Source organism: Lasioglossum baleicum, chromosome 16, assembly GCF_051020765.1.
Source record: "Lasioglossum baleicum chromosome 16, iyLasBale1, whole genome shotgun sequence".
NCBI lineage: Eukaryota > Metazoa > Arthropoda > Insecta > Hymenoptera > Halictidae > Lasioglossum > Lasioglossum baleicum.
Genome location: NC_134944.1, coordinates 7,896,744 through 7,914,040, shown reverse-complemented (window position 1 = coordinate 7,914,040; position 17,297 = coordinate 7,896,744). Strand labels below are relative to the sequence as shown.

Genomic DNA, 17,297 nt, shown 5'->3' with positions numbered 1-17,297 from the left:
AGACAGCTAGCGAGCGAGACAGAGGGATGAAGGTGGAGAGGGTCGAGGAAAAAAGGTTGATATTTTTAATAAGAGCACTCACTGGAGAGAGAGAGAGAGCGCCTGCTATTCGCGGCGTGCGCGCTCGGCATCCTATCCGCGAGACGCTGGAATTTCATTAAACCTGAAATTGATTTCGTTGCGCGCGCTTACTATTTGATAATTGGAAATATGCGTCGCGCCACCGGCCGTGCTCGTTCCGCGTGCAAACGAGCGATCCATCGCGTTGGCTCGTCGGCATTAATTAATGCATCTCGAGGGTCGAAGTGTTCGACCGTAAACTGAGAACTCGCTTCCCATTACGTCGCGTTTGCTCGTCGCAAGCCGACGCGACGACCCGGTATTTTACTTAACGGAAAGCAGGAAACGTTGCCGGAACTTGTGTGCGCTGTCGTATTCTATTGTCGAGACATTTGCACGCCATCCGGTGAATTTACTCGCCGATGTGGACACCGAGGACCTCTAGAAGTCATGGTCTAGGAGCTATAGAATTTGATTAGGATCCGTAGAAACTTTTCCTGGGATCTCTAGAATTTTTCCTGCACCCTCTAGATCCTCCAGAGGGTCGCTAGAACTTTTCCTCGGATCTCTAGAATTTCTTCTGCAAGCTCTAGATCCTCCAGAGGGTCTCTAGAACTTTTCTTAGGATCTCTAGAATTTTTCCTGCACCCTCTAGAAGCTCCAGAGGGTCTCTAGAACTTTTCCTAGGATTTCAAGAATTTTCTTGGGGTCTCTAGAGTTTTCTTGAGGTCTCTAGAGTTTTCTTGGGGTCTCTTTAATTTTCTTGGGGTCTCTAGAATTTTCTTGGGGTCTCTAGAATTTTCTTGGGGTCTTTAGAATTTTCTTGAGGTCTTTAGAATTTTCTTGAGGTCTTTAGAATTTTCTTGGGGTCTTTAGAATTTTCTTGAGGTCTTTAGAATTTTCTTGGGGTCTCTAAGATTTTTCCTGCACCCTCTAGAACCTTGCTAGCAGTTTCGGAACTCTGCTTGGGGACCTTTAAAATCTTTCTGATTAAAGACGTTCCCTAGAACTTTCGCAGGTCTCCAGGGCTCGGAGTCTCCGTAGAACTTCGAGGAAACGTCAGAACGGATCGAGAAATCGGTGACCAGGATTAATTCGGTGGTCTCTCTTTCCCTTTGCGAGAGATCCGACGCAATTAAGAAGGCCTCGCGGAACAGAACGCCCAGCGATTCGAATAGTAAGCGCTTCGGAGGTTCGCCTAAGCCCCGAAACTCCTGAGCTAAATCTCGTGGACCGCCTCGCGCTTCCAGATCCAAAGGAATCGGGAATGCAACCCCTCGCAGAAACGGATGCATAAACTCGCGATTTCGGGGGTCGCGTTCGAACGGTTCCTCCTATATTCCTCCCTATCCTGCAAAACTCGATCGACTCGGATGACTAGACTGCGGATCTTTATGCATCTATAACAAAATTGAGAAGATGAAATTCAAAATTGTAGTAGAATTTTAGAAATTGATGATGTCAATATATGATTTCTTCTCTATTTAAGTCAGGAGAGGTGTCGGAAATTTTAGAACGATCGTCATTGCATATCCTCTATTCACAGATCAAGAAATACATTCAACTTAGTTTCTATTTCTTGCTATCGACGCACAGTGGTAAATGTTTCAATTTTAGGTGGACAAAATTATTTTTGAATAATTTATATCCTCTTGATAATTACTATTATGATATTTATTTTTTTGCTATAAAGGAATTGAACATAAAAATGATAACAAACGTCGTTTTTTTCCCGCATCAACAAGATTTCTATGAAACTTTCACAGTACATATAATTGATACAGATCTACAAAAAGTATTTTTTAAAATTTCAATATAGGCCCGCATAAAAAAAGTTCCGACCAAATGCAATTTTTGCAAAAATTTCTTCTCATATCCTGTAGTAAACTAGTTGCTCTAGCTTCTAAAAAATGTTCAAATCGGATAGTCCAATATTAAAAAAGTGACGGTGTTTTTAAGAGAATTCTTTAGAAATTTTGTATCTGCTGCGGAGTTGGTCTAGTTCGATGCATTTTAGAATAATGCGTAGCTAACGTTAAGACGAATACAACGACGTAGCACGTTATGCGGTTGCACTAATAACTAACGCTAGAATAATTTCGTTCGTGTTTTTCGAGCCACCCCATCGTGCAACAGCGTCGCCCCGTTTGTCAGATGATTCTTATAGCTGTCGGACGGTTTTCCGGACCATTTTCGACGGTGTTTAGCCCCATGGCATTCTCACGAACGGTGGGGGATTATCTTAGCCGGGAGTTTACGGTTTCCGAAGCCGTAGGAAGGAACGCGAACTTCGGTGCGATACCAGTCGGAGTTTCGGATTAAGAACGATCGTAAAGCCATTTAAGTTTTCTATATGTACTCCTCCACGGGTGTAACCCCCGCGAGGGAAGTTTTCATATCGGTGAACTTTCCCCGGGACGGTTTTCACCGTTCCCCCTGGTGCGCGGGTTAAACGATTCAGTAGTTTTTACTCGGCGCTCGTTTCCTGTAAAGCTTTCACGCTCGAGGCACCAACGTAACCCGTCGAAAATATTGTTATTATTACGCTATTATACCGGACCGACCCGTTAACAACGCTCTCCTCGCCCGGAATAACCCAGAAGCGAAAATAAAAAACATAGAACGGAGGCTGGCTCTCCTCGTTCGAAAAATTACAAATTACCCCGTACGAGCAGGGATTGAAAGATTCCGTAAATACTGCATTAGTTAGAGAGTGTGCTAGTCTTTATCCTTGATAACGCTGCTAACTCTTCAAACCCTCGTTCGAATCTGCACGCGTCATTCTTCAGGAACTTTCTCACAAAAGAAGTTATACAATTAATCCCTTGCCGTGTTTTAACGAGTCAGGCTCGTAATTAAGATTTTTAAGAAAGCTTAATGAATAGGAATGTTACGCTTTTAAAAAAGAAAAAAAATTTATACATTTTCTTTTCTCTTCTACGACATTCTTGTAAAGAAAATGATAAATCAAGGGGTTCATACACAATCCTACTTTTTCATGCCACTTCTCGCGAAGGGCTGAAATCAACCCTCAGGAAAAAATTTCAATATATTCTTTTTCGTCAAGTATCTGAAGAACAACACACGATATTTAAAAAAGTCGAAATTAAAGTTGCAGTGAATTGATTGTAAAAAATGTTTTTTTAGAGGCTATAGAGAAAATTCTAGAGATCCCAGGAAAAGCTCTGGAGATCCTAGGAAGGTTCTAGAGACCCTAGGAAGATTCTAGAGGCTATAGGAAAAATTCTACGGATCCCAGGAAAATTCTAGAGGTACTAAGAGAATTCTAAAGATCCTAGGAGAAGTTCTAAAGATCTGAGGAAAATTTGACAGGTCCTAGGAAAAGTTCTAAAGATCCCAGGAAAATTCTAGAGACCCTCGGAAGGTTCTAGAGGCTATAGGAAAAATTCTAGGGATCCAAGGAAAATTCCAGAGGTACTAAGAAAATTCTAGAGATCCTATGAAGGTTCTAGAGGCTGTAGGAAAAATTGTAGGGGTCTCAGGAAAATTCTAGAGGTACTAAGAAAATTCTAGAGATCCTAGGAAAAGTTCTAGAGATCCCAGGAAAATTCTAGTGGTCCTGAGAAAATTCTAGAGGTCCCAAGAAAATTAATTGGACATAGGGAGACAGGAGTGAGTGGATCCTCGTGGATTTTGAAGAACAGCAAACGACATTAAAAAAACTCGAAATTAAAATTGCAGTGAATGATGGTAAAAAAACATTTGTCAATGCAGTTTAAAAAATTTCTTTCTCTCCAATTGTATTCCCCTAGGTAGCTCTATGAACCTGCTGAAAACGGACAAGAGACATTTCAATTTTATTTATGCACGATACGTTCAGAGTGATTGTCGCGACAGTGGGTACACGTTGTTTCTCGAGGATAAATCAGATCCAGTTGCTACCAGCAAGGATTCCGGAGAGACAGAAGCCGCACGTTCGGCGAAATAAATTATTTTCAGCAGGATAATTCCGGGAACAATAAGAGAAACCGTTCGAACGTTTCTCGTTTTGTCTCCGAAAACGTTTCCGAGCGTTCCGGACTGGTTTTCCTCCTTGAGCTCTCGAGTCACCGGAGCCGGGGCAGCACGTTTAAATATAAAAACGCTTTTAAATATTTGCACTAGCCTTTAGAACCCTCGGCTCCGGCCAATTATGATCTCGGCCGGTTCGACGAGCGAACGCGAAACGAACCCCGAATGAAATTACGCCCCCGTGCCACTCGATTGCCGTTTGTTTGTTCGCCGACGCGACTTTTCTCTGAAAGCGATATACCAACACCAACACGAAACACGGATTTCGAAGCGTGGCGGAAAGTTCGCTGATCTCGAATGGTCGTTAAATTCGACCGCAAACCGCTCGTCTGGCTCGCACCGGTCATTTTCCATCAAATGCTCTGTAACTGCTTGTAATCGTCGTGTCCCCCCTGTTACCTCGTCATCGCTGCCAAACTTAAATAGCCCTATCATGATGCGCGAGCTATATAAAATTCAATAATTCCAATTCTAAAACTTGTAGCATGGTTCTAGGGGCTCCAGAAAAATTCTAGATACCCCGGGAAAATTCTAGGAACCTCAGGAAAGTTCTAGCAGCCCTGGAAAGGTTCTAGAGGCAAATGGAAAAATTCTAGATATGCTAGGAAAATTCTAGAGTTTCCAGGAAAAATTTTAGAGTTGCTAGAAAAATTCTAGAGATCCCAGGAAAAGTGCTAGAGACCCCAGAAAAATTCTAGAGACCCTAAGAAGATTCTAGGGATTCGAGGAAAAATTTTAGAAATGTGAGAAAAATTCTAAAGGTCTTAGAAAAAGTGCTAGAGATCTCAGAAAAATTGTAGAGGCCCTAAGAAGGTTCTAGAGACAATAGGAAAAATTCTAGGGGAAGTTCTAGAGATTCCAGGAAAGTTCTAGAGGTTCCAGAAAAATTCTAGAGGCCCTAAGAAAATTTTGGAAACCCCTGAAAGTTTCTATAGCTCCAGAAAAAATGATAAGAAAAATCCTACGACCCTACGACAATTCTAAATCTTCTGGCAAACTGATTCTACAGGCTCTAGGAAAATTCTAGATGTCCTAGTAAAAATTCCAGAGGCCCTCCGGAGGTACTAGTTACTTTCATACTCGCTTCTACCCCTTTTTCACAGTATCCAAACACGCGACGAAACCGCTCCAACGATTTTTTCGCGACCCTCTCCTAGACTCCAGGCATTCTCAAAGCTTCCTCAGGGCATGATTAAAATTCTGGCGAGTTTTTCTCTTGTTGCTCCTAAAATATTTTCATTAGGTGAGGTGCCTTCGGAGCTGGCGCATACTTGCGCACAGCCTCTACGCGTGTTTAAAAGGAGCAGACAAAGGAATCCTGTACAGATGTCCCGTAGAGGTATTAAGAGATTTTACAGAATCGCAGAGGCATTGTGTCTCGCATCGGTTGCATCGAATGTAACGCAGCCATTGCTCTCTCTCTCTCTCTCTCTCTCTCTCTGTGTGTATCTCGCGGCAAAACCATTGTAATAATCTCTGATTTATACTCCCCCGAGGCCCGAAATCGTGCTCTATGGCGAACTGGTTTCCGCGACTGCACGCCCTTTGTTCCACGGTTCCGGCATTCGACCGTTCCACCGCGCCGTGTCTTCAACAAAAGATGGCCTCCCGAATCCTGACTCTGACGAACTACGATCATTAACTGTTAACCTGTTCCCGGGCAGAAGAAAAGCAGAGCGAAACGAAACGCTGGGAAATGCATCAACCTTCCACGTTATACTTTGTCCTTCTCGCTGCGTTTTCGAACAGGGTTGAACAAATCGATGCAACGTCGATTTTAAGGGGCTTCTTCAATTCCAGAATGCGTTGCCGAACGAATTTTCGGAAGTTCGAGGGCTCAAATTAAAGCTGAAAGCTTGTACTCTGTGATTGGCCCATTTCGGTTCTCCGGGAAAATTCGAACAGCTGTTCCAAAATTGAAATGCCCCGATCAGTAGCTCGGAAAAATTGGACTCGATTTTAAGGGGTTGATTGGAGTACATTTTAAAATGTGTTCCAGTAGCAATTTTTGAACCTTCGAGAACTCAAATTAAAGCTGGATGATCGTACTTTGTGATAGGTCTATTTAGGTTTTCCGGGAAAATTCGAGATCGTATAGAAATAGTGATAAACCCCTTGAACAACCCCGGTCGATCACTCGGTTAGCAATGCGAGGATTTTAAGGGGTTACTTCGAGTCAATTTTAAAGTGTGTTCCCGTAGGAATTTTCGAACGTTCGAGAACTCAAATTAAAGCTGAAAGCTTGTACTTCGTGATTGGTGCATTTAGGTTTTCCGGGAAATTCGAACACGTTTTCCGAAATTGAAATGTTCTGATCAATAGCCCAGACATAATTGATTCGATTTTAAGGGGTTGATTGGAGTAAAGTTTACAATGAGTTCTAGTAGGAATTTCCGAACGTTCGAGGGCTCAAATTAAAGCTGAAATCTCGCACTTTATGACAGGTCTATTTAGATTTGCGGAAAAATTGTAAACACGTTGAGAAATTGAAAAATTCCGATCACTCTTTCCGGATTCAATTTTTCCTCCCTAAAGTCTTCTTGTCCGGGCGCAATTTTCAAGTCGGAAGACGAATCGAAAGAGAATAGAGGTTTCGAACAGCCACGTTGGAAAACCATAGCGTAAACCATGCGAAGTAGCCGTATCCTAGCTTGATTACGCTCGAAACTCAGCCGAGGCATCGTTATTAACCACCCCCGCTCGCGTCCCGATCTCCGCCCAGCCGATACAACCGCCGGCAATAAATTCTGTTCCCCCTGCACCGTCCCGTAAATCATTTTTTAAGGAGAACACCATCCAGCCGAGATTACGGGGATGCTTCAATTATTCAATATCTCGCTGGAACGAACGGGGCCCGCTCGTGAAACTTGACGAAACCACTTCTCGCTCTTGGGAAATCGTCTCTCAAAAACGACAAGCATATCCTGCGTTACAGCGCGTTCGTAAATTTCGCGGCGCTACGGAGAATGACGTGGCGGGTCCAAAATGATCCAGAATACGCATACACGCACGACCTTGTTCTACTTTCGTTAACACGTCCAGCATTCGTTTCAGCCTCTCTGGTTACAATATTAATTGTAAATAAATCTCCTAAAATCTCTTCCTAAAATCCAAAATAAAAGTACTGTCGCAGAAAAGTTATAACATTTGCAAGCATCATTCTGTACGCACGTAAATGCACTGTACGAAATCGTTGTCACACATGTGTGACGTTGGTTGACATGTGACTGTTGGGTTGGCAAGAAAGTAATTTTAATTCAACTGTAATCAATGAAATATTTTCTTGTTTATTCCTTTTTGGCAAAAGATCATCGAACGAAAGGGTAAATATCTTATGCATTAAAGTTCATTGCTTGAATAAAAAGATTTGGCTCTATTTCACTTCTTAAAATACCGAAATTATTTTCTTCCCAACTCAATATAACATCGAGAAATAAAATTCTACTTAACTTTAAATGATATTCAACCATTGGTGAATTCGTGTGCTCATACGATAAATATAAATGTTCTTTTTCGCTCGGTAAATTGTCAGAAGAATTCTAATAATTGCAGTCATAAGGGTGTACCTCCAGTGGAACACTAAAAGCGACTATTTTTGACAACGCTTTATAAAAATAACAGGAATGTGTGCATCCAAATGTTCAGCCAGTTTATAAATAATATATACCCAGAGAAATAAATTTATTAAGTATGTGAATGCATCTCCACGATCTAAGTAATCCCGAATTAAAAATATCGGAGATTAAATTTTTCATCACTGACGCTTTGACTTTATATATTTATATTTTAATTTATATTTATATTTTTTTATTTATATTTATATATTTATATTTTAACGTTTTGGTTCTATATATATCACAGATTTTCCTGACTTTTTCTCTGGTAGATCCGTAAATCCTATATGTATACTATAAAGCTCAATGAATGCATGAACTGAAATTTTGCGGCGTTTTCCCTTGGAACCACAGATGTAGGGAAATATGTTTATCAGGGAAAAATGTGTACTCATAAATAGACAGCGGGCGTTCATGCAAAATAAAAATGTTGTACCTGCATTGCGACAAACAGGAGGGGGAGACAGAAATTTATTATCTGTCTTAATATGTTTAATTTGTCGAAAATAATATAACAGTATTATTTTGAGATTCTTCTACATAATGTAACCTAACCCAGACTTAACCACACAAATGTACGTACCAATCGTTACGGTCGCAAAATGAAATTACACGTTACAGGAATTAGATTTCTGACGTTGTCGATAAAGTTTCGAAAAGTCTGTACGGTGGTGCGACCGGTAATTTGCGGGGATGATCGGCCTGATCGTCGGGGAGCTTCCTCGAGGACATCTTTCTCGCCGGATGAAAGTTATCGGGGAAGTTCGATACTCTCGCAGGGTGGACAAGGGTACAAATGGAGGAGTCCCGAGGCAGGACGACATTTGTCATCGCGCGGACGATATTGGTTCCGCTCGAACTTGCAGAGCAGAATGGTCGGAACAGTTCTCTCTCTTTGCTTCTCTCATCATTTCTCTTTATTGTTAAAAACTGCCAGATCGCGCGGAACTTGCTGAAGTCAAGTCTGCAGCGTTCGGCGCCATCTTTAGGACTCGTGCAGCGGGAAACGAAATATCCACACGACGGGGAAGATTTCCCGGGTACCGTTCTATTTATCTTCAAACTGCGACACGACGGCGTTAGATGGCTGCGCAAACACCGCGACTTCCTCTCCGTATTTCCCTTTGCTTCCCGCGGTCCCGCGGCTCGAAACTTTGTTCTTAATGTCTCGCTTAATAAGCTGCTCCGCCTCGCGACTAATTATTGGACGGAGGCACGGCCGGGTCCTCTTGGATTTTGTCGCAGCGCCATAACAATTTGCTGCGGTTTTCTTCAACGCATGAATACTCGTGAGTACATCCGGTTCTAACCGGGCGCCATTTTGTGGAAGAATTTTTTCGATCCGTTATCCTTGAGCCAATAATAGCGTGCCCTGAGGATTAAAATGATGCTTGTCAGATCAATCAGGACTGCTAGAAAAGTTCTAAAGATCTTAGGAAAATTGTTCAGGTCCTAGGAAAAGTTCCAAAGATCCCAGGAAAATTCTAGTGACTCTCGGAAGGTTCTAGAGGCTATAGGAAAAATTCTTGGGATCCCAGGAAAATTCTAGAGGTACTAAGAAAATTCTAGAGATCCTAGGAGAAGTTCTAAAGACCTGAGGAAAATTTTACAGGTCCTAGGAAAAGTTCCAAAGATCCCAGGAAAATTCTAGTGACTCTCGGAAGGTTCTAGAGGCTATAGGAAAAATTCTTGGGATCCCAGGAAAATTCTAGAGGTACTCAGAAAATTCTAGAAGTCCTAGGAAAAGTTCTAAAGATCTCAGGAAAATTCTGGAGATCCCAGGAAAAGTTCTAGTGGTCCTGAGAAAATTCCAGAGGTCCTAGGAAAAGTTCTAGAGGTCCTAGGAAAAGTTCTAGAGGTCCCAAGAAAATTCTAGAGGTCCCAAGAAAATTCTAGAGGTCCCAAGAAAATTTATTGGACGTAGGGAGGCAGGACTGGATCCTCGCAGATTTCGTCGCAGCGGAATAACAATTTGCCGCGGTTTCTTCAAACCCTCGATTACTCAAAGTACATCCGGGCTAACCGGGTGCCATTTTGTGGAAGAATTTTTCCGATCTGGTCATCGATAATGGAGGCCTTCGGGATGAAAATGGCGCAAATTTCGATTTGACTTTCGAGTGGCAAACCGATTTTTACAATGAGAAAGTAATAGTTTTGTTTATTTTTGGACATTTTCATTGGACTCGCTCGCCTGAAACCGCGAAATATGAATACTGTGACATTCTCACGACTATTCGTTCGGTCTCTTCCAATTATCCTTCTACACAAATCGCCCGAGCAGATTGCACGCGACAATTATATCGTTTCGCAACCGCATCAAAATAAATTGTGAAATTTGCGGATGAGGAGATAGCGCTGCGTCAGCGTCGTTTATATTTGATGCGGCCGAATGGATCATGCACGAAACAATGTCGATTCATCATCGAAACTCCCAATCCGAGGGTATTAATAATTCCAGCCGGGAATTTGGCGCATTCATGTCAAAAATCGGCGGACGAAACGCGAAACAGTGGAAACCATCGACGAAATTCAACACCGCTGTTGCATTATTTTTTATGCTTTTAACTTCCGGTGGAAATGTTTATCCTTGGAAGAGCTGCAATCTATAATGAATTAGTCCTCGAACGATAGAATCCAAGTATTGCAACAATAACGAAAAGTTCCAACGATCTTCAAGGATGATGCACTTCATAGTTCGATGCATAATTTCATGTTTCAAATATAGATTAATCTATGATGATAAAAATATGTATAAAGTTATTAAAAGAAGCTAAAAGTGTGTACCCGGTTATCGACATAAGGGTTAGGTTTTCAAATATAAATTAATCTGTGATGATAAAAATATTTATAAAGTTATGAAAAGAAATTATAGAAGAAATGTTTAACTATTTATATGTTCATTCCTAGCAGAAACATGCAAATGTGAGTGAAACGAGCGACGGAACTTTTGCCGGAGAGAAAAGATGCAGGAAAGTCGAAACAAAAAATCCGTGCACGTTCGCGAAAAGGAAAAATGGCTACGCAAAGATTCGAATGAATTTCGTTCCGAAGATAAACGCTGAACAAAGGCGCGCACGAGCGCCGAGCTTCTTCGACGAGGCGAAAAATCGCGAAATCGTTTGACCAGGAATTAAGCGAGTGTATCTGGGGAATATTTCTCGAAGAGTTTCCGTGTTCGTTCGATTTATCTATGACGCGTCGCGCTTTATACTTTAACGTCACCCGTAATTGCGCGTTATCGTTTGTCGGCGTGTATTGTACTATCCCGGGGACGGGGAGGACGCGCTACAAAAATTTGCACGTTGGTGAAAAGCGTGGACGTGGGTGGGTTGGCCGAGTCTGCTGGGCATCGTTTGCCCGCGTAATTAATTCACCGGAGGATGACGAGGTCGTTTCATTCGACCGTGGTAATTTCAAAGCGCGTTAATTTCCAGCTAGACCGGCCCGTGTTTGGGACAGCTATGAATTGGCCCGGCCATGCCGCGAGCGGAATCGGTTTCTTCGCCGAAACATTCTGATACGTCGTTGTCGCAGGGGAAATTACAATGGGAAGTTGTAACGAGTCTCTTTAATTTCGGGCGGAAAAGTTCATTTGTTCGACGGTTTGCGAAATCTACCGACACTGGAGGATTCAAAGGCTTGCAATTCATCGAGGAAATGGCGCAAGGACGAAATGATGACTTAAACCACCCCTAATTTGTCCCACACTACATGACAAGAATGATAAAAATATCAACGTCATCGCTGGAGGTTGAGAATCTCCATAATTAAGCAGCAAGACTCACGAAAATGGATTATCCCTGTAGGATCGTACTTCAAAGGCTCGCGATTCAAAGAGGAAATGGTACAGGGCGAAATGATGACTTAAACCACCCCTAATTTGACCCACACTACGTGACAAGAATGACAAAAATATTGACGTCATCGCAGGAGGCTGATAATCTCCCTAATTAATCAGCGGGACTCATGAAAATGGATAAACGTGTAGAATCGTACTTCAAAGGCTGGCGATTCAAAGAGGAAATGGTACAGGGCGAAATGATGACTTAAACCACCCCTAATTTGACCCACACTATGTGATAGAAATGATTAACCTCTCGGTTTCGAACGAATCGATACGTTCAATCCGGGCGTAGTGGAATTTAAAATCGCTCCGTAGGTCCCAGAAGGACCTGGTCACCTCTTCCAGGTTTTATTCTGTTTATCTAGTCCGGGAACTTTTTAATAGACTCTAGGAACTGTTCGATCGATCCAGCATCCTCTAACCGTTCTACTCTTTTCGGTGGGTTTGCGATACCAGCGGTCGCTAAAGTTAGCACAGCCCCAGAACATTTGAACAGGCATTCGAAGACTTTGAAAGGACATTTTCTACAAACCTAGCTGGACATATCATAAAACCTGATCTTTGAGCTCTAATCCGAGCCCTGGAACTTTCGAATATTGCTACGGGGATGTGTGCGGTCCGCGAGGAGTCGCGGGATAAGAAAATGGGGGTCGCCCGTGGCCTAGGCAGCGTTGCCGTCGCGAGACTATCGGCTCGACCTTACCCGTAGATACAATTGTAGCTTCGGAAACTGAATTCCGCCTAGTAAATCGAGTTCCATGGTTTGATGCTACTGTTGCGTCCAGATTAAATTGAAATGCTAACATTAGTTGCCACGCCTCCGGCGCAACTTCCCGATCGAACGAACGCCCTACGGAGAGAGAGAGAAAGGAGAGACTCTCGCGAAATCGGACCTGGTGCATAAGTCGTGGAGACGATCGTCAAGCGGAACCACGACGGAACGGAACATTGTCGACCGCGAGCAGACAGTTCGGAAAATCCTCGGCCGTATCGGGAACCGCATTGTCGTCGAAGTTGTTCCTCGCGAAGTTCCCGGGCTAAGCCGGGACCACGTCCATTCGCGAATCTAATGATTCCTCCGTGCACCGGGAACCAAGAGAATCGGCTTGACACTGTCGGGATCGGTCCAGCTTCCAACGAGCGCCGATCTGCAAACTTGGATCGAGTGACCATCGGACAGCGGAAGAGTTGCGCAACTTTTTAATAGGTTCTTGTCGGGCCGGGAATCGATGAACTTATTTTACAAGGTTTCACGTACCGAGGAATGCATGATTTTCGTAGTCTCCTGCTAATACGTCGATATCTTTATCATGTTTATCCATTATTTCGTTCTGTATAATATTGTTTGTCCATTTTCGTGAATCGTGCTCGTTAATTAAGGCGATCCTCAACCTTCTGCGCATTATGCCGACCATTTCACCGTTTATATCACATGATGTGGGCCTAATGAGAGAGTGTAAGTCATCATTCCGTTGTATACCGTTTTGTCGATGAATTTCGAGCCTTTGAAGTACGATCCTGCAGGGTTTATCCATTTTCGCGAGTCTCGCTGATTAATTAGGGAGATTCCCAGCCTCCTGCGATGACGTTGATATTTTTATCATTTTTGTCTTGTAGTGTGGGTCAAATTATGGATGGTTTATGCCATCATTTCGCCCTGTACCATGTCCTCTTTGAATTGCGAGCCTTTGAAGTACGATCCTACAGGGTTTATCCATTTTCGTGAATCGTGCTCGTTAATTAAGGCGATCCTCAACCTTTTGCGCATTATGCCGACCATTTCACCGTTTATATCGCATGGTGTGGGCCTAATGAGAGAGTGTAAGTCATCATTCCGTTGTATACCGTTTTGTCGATGAATTTCGAGCCTTTGAAGTACGATCCTGCAGGGTTTATCCATTTTCGCGAGACTCGCTGATTAATTAGGGAGATTCTCAGCCTCCTGCGATGACGTTGATATTTTTATCATTTTTGTCTTGTAGTGTGGGTCAAATTATGGATGGTTTATGCCATCATTTCGCCCTGTACCATGTCCTCTTTGAATTGCGAGCCTTTGAAGTACGATCCTACAGGGTTTATCCATTTTCGTGAATCGTGCTCGTTAATTGAGGCGATCCTCAACCTTTTGCGCATTATGCCGACCATTTCACCGTTTATATCGCATGGTGTGGGCCAAATTAGAGAGTGCAAATCATCATTTCATTGCACACACCATTTTGTGTATGAATTTCGAGTCTTTAAAGTACGATCCTGCAGTGTTTGTATATTTCCTCGAATCACATTGCTTGATTAGGCAGGTTCTCAGCCTTCTACGAACCATCTGAATCGAATACGCACAACTTCCTGCGATCAAGAAGGTTTAGAGCAATTCGGTCGACTGGGTTACGCTAATTATTTTCTTGGTTTTCGGCGCGCCGGGTGTATCAATCGACCCATCCGCATTCGCTGGCCCATCCTCTGACAATCAACAGGTCTCGCTCTCAGTTTATGATCGTTCCCCTTTTTCCTGTTTCGTTCCGCACTCGCGATTGCGGCAACACGCCTGCGGAACTTTCCAACAACCGTCTAGCAAACTAATTTCTCGACGTTGCGTAACGGACGATCTTCACCGCAGAGTGAACATCGTCTTCGAGCACTCGAGTATTCAAAATAGTTGCTCGATAAATATGTAAACCGTTTGCGTTGCACCTAAAACATTTCAATGATGAAGACAGGCAAAAATGCTGCTAGCCGACGCGTTAAGGAGAATGCAGTTGGTTTGATTCACGAGGACGAACCTTATTTTTGAGCACTGTGTCAATTTCCAAAGCCAACGTTCCCCGGAAAAGCGTCGCCGAAATTTTCGCGCGATTCGAAATTTCTCCCGGCGGGAGTTTCCCCGGGAAAGTTGGTTTTCGCCGGCCGCTGTAACGGCGAGAAGGCAGCCGACGAATAATCCTCCTGCGAAACGAGGTTCGGGGCGAGTGGCTCGTAATGCCAGTGGATTACAAAGCGCGCTACGAAAGTCGGAGTAAACGAAATCTCGAGAACACATTCGCCCGCCTACATGCTAGCACGCGGCACAGCCACTTCCGCGCTTTTTTCCCCCCCGTTCACCTTCGGGAGGGCGCGCGGCGTATCCAACTTTCCGTCGGCTGGAAATTCGCATCCGAGATGCTTCATTTCGTCGGAGGATCGTTCAACGTTAATCGCGTTTCTTCTTTTCTGCTGCGTCGCTTTTCTCCACCAAATCGAAAAACTGAGAACGTATCTCGGTTGAAACGGCTGGGAATTTTTTATTCCCGGGTTATATTACCAGACCGCGAATTTTCAGCATCTCGCGGCTGAAAAGTGTAGACGACGTGTACCACACCGTTGGCAAAAATTAAGGACGACTTTTTTTTGCCGCTTTTCAACGTTGTATTTCGTTGCTCGGTTATACTGGAAGGCTCGTCATAGTTAGCCAGATTAATGGCAACGTCGCGACGCTCGGAATCGACGGATGCAGCTGCTTTTCAACCTAATAACTCCTTCGGTTATACTTTGAGCGGCGTCGGGGCAATTAATCCTCGAGCTAATTATCTTCCGACGTTCCGCGTCCCCGATAAAACCGAAACCACCGGGATCTGACAGTCGAGTCGAAAGTAACGCGAGATAGCGGTTTTCGGGGTTTTCGGGCCGGGGTCGCCTTTTCACCGGATGAATTAGCGAAATCGGTGAATGAGATTTACGAAAATTGACGAAAATGCATTCGGAGGCTTCTATTTCATTCAGGAACTTAATCCTTGCACGAGGATCCCGTGAAAGTTACAAAATCATCATCATGGACCCCAAAGAGCTAGGAATCTCAATAATAGATGATCACACGTTTCCACAAAAGTAATAAACATGACAAGACTCGAAGGCTCATAGCTCTTGAACAAATCGAAGCTCTGTAAAGTGATGACTTAAACACCCCCTAATTTGGCCCAAACTACCCCATGAAAGTGACAAAATGATCATCATGGTCCTCAAAGAGCTAATCTTCCTAATCAATGATCGCCACCAGTTTCCACAAAAATTGAAAAACACGACAGGACTCGAAGGCTCAAAGCTCATGAACAAATCCAATCTCTGTAAAGTGATGACTTAAACCCCCCCCCCCTAATTTGGCCCAAACTACCCCATGAAAGTGACAAAATGGTTATCATGGTCTCCAAACAGCTAGGAATCTCCCTAATCAATAAGCGTCACCAGTTTCCACAAAAATTGACAAACATGACAGGAGTCGAAGGCTTATAGCTCATCAACAAATCCAATCTCTGTAAAGTGATGACTTAAACCTCCCCTAATTTGGCCCATACTACCCCATGAAAGTGACAAAATGATCATCATGGTTCCCAAAAAGCTAACCTTCCTAATCAATGAGCACCACCAGTTTCCACAAAAATTGAAAAACATGACAGGACTCTAAAGCCAATAGCTCCTAAACGAATCCAATCTCTGCAAAGTGATGACTTCAACCCCCCCTAATTTGGCCCAAAGTACCTCATGAAAGTGACAAAATAATCATCATGGTCCCCAAAGAGCTAATCCCCCTAACCAATAAGCTGCACCATAAGTTTCAACAAAAATGTACTAACTCGGTAAGATTGAAAGGTTCGTAGCTCCTAAACGAATCCAATCTCTGCAAAGTGATGACTCAAACCTCCCTAATTTGGCCCAACCTACCCCATAAAATGGGGACTCGAAAACTCGCCTTTCGTTTTCTTAAATTAATGTTAGTTGCACTATACAATCCCTCCCAGTACAAAATTCCATCGTGAACTCGACACGGTCAGTAACCCAACCTGCAAGTATGTAATCTGTTCTCTAATGCGACTCGTTTTTCTCGGATCCGCAGGCACCAGTTCTACTTGCACTCTCGTTTGGAGCTGGTCGAAGGTAGATTGAAGGTCTCGGATTGGGGCTCGGTAGCACGGTTGGTCGCCTTGATAGCGCAAGCGGACGTCGGCGATTACGATGCCATATCGCCGTTGCATGCGCTTTATTCGCAGTGCTGTCAGATACAGCCGACAGAGCCTTGCGATACGAAACCACAGGATCTGCTGCACCGGATAGTCCAGCAACACAAGGAGATCAAGGTTCGAGACTTTTCTTTCACCTTACTCAGCTATGCACGTTCTCACGTTAGTTTCTTGCATATAGGCAGCTATTGCAGCGGACAATACAGTCCTTTGAATTTACATACATTGTGGCTGAAGTAGCCTTGCTAAATTCTTTCAGTACACAATTCTTTAACATTTCTGTGCTTCACGAGTCAAGTCGGTGAAGGTAAATTAATGCACGAGCCATTTGAGTGGAACAAAGTTATAATGAGTTTACAAAAAGTTGTGAAAAACGACATTTGAAAGTTTCTCCATGATCCCGACCAATTTTTCTAAAATTTTTTCACCTCTAGGAAACTAGGTGAGAGCAAACATTAACTCTCATCCGTTCCTCGTTTCGCGAACTGAATCTGTTCCTCGGAGTCAAATTGACACAGTGATAAAAGATCGATAAAATAACAATATTATATTATTTGGTTAATTATTTTATTTATTTAGCTAATATTAAAATTCTCATTAATATTAATATTAAACCTTTCGTTTCATAAAAACGCCATTCTAAATATTTTAATATTACCCCTCAATAATGTTAAACTTTTCTATGAAAACGCTCTGTTCTAAAATATCTTAATATTACCCCTCAATTATATTAAACTTTTCTATAAAAATACTATAAACCGT

The 17,297-nt window shown here is 43.0% G+C and overlaps 1 protein-coding gene across 1 annotated transcript in view; it reads left to right on the top strand.

The window, feature by feature from the left end:
• Dnr1 (E3 ubiquitin-protein ligase defense repressor 1) overlaps window positions 1-17,297 on the top strand; it is a 109,533-nt gene that overhangs the window by 86,650 nt on the left and 5,586 nt on the right. Inside the window, exon 3 of the mRNA XM_076440681.1 lies at window positions 16,412-16,652. Coding sequence (XP_076296796.1) covers window positions 16,412-16,652 — 241 coding nt within the window. The remainder of the gene's footprint in view (window positions 1-16,411; window positions 16,653-17,297) is intronic.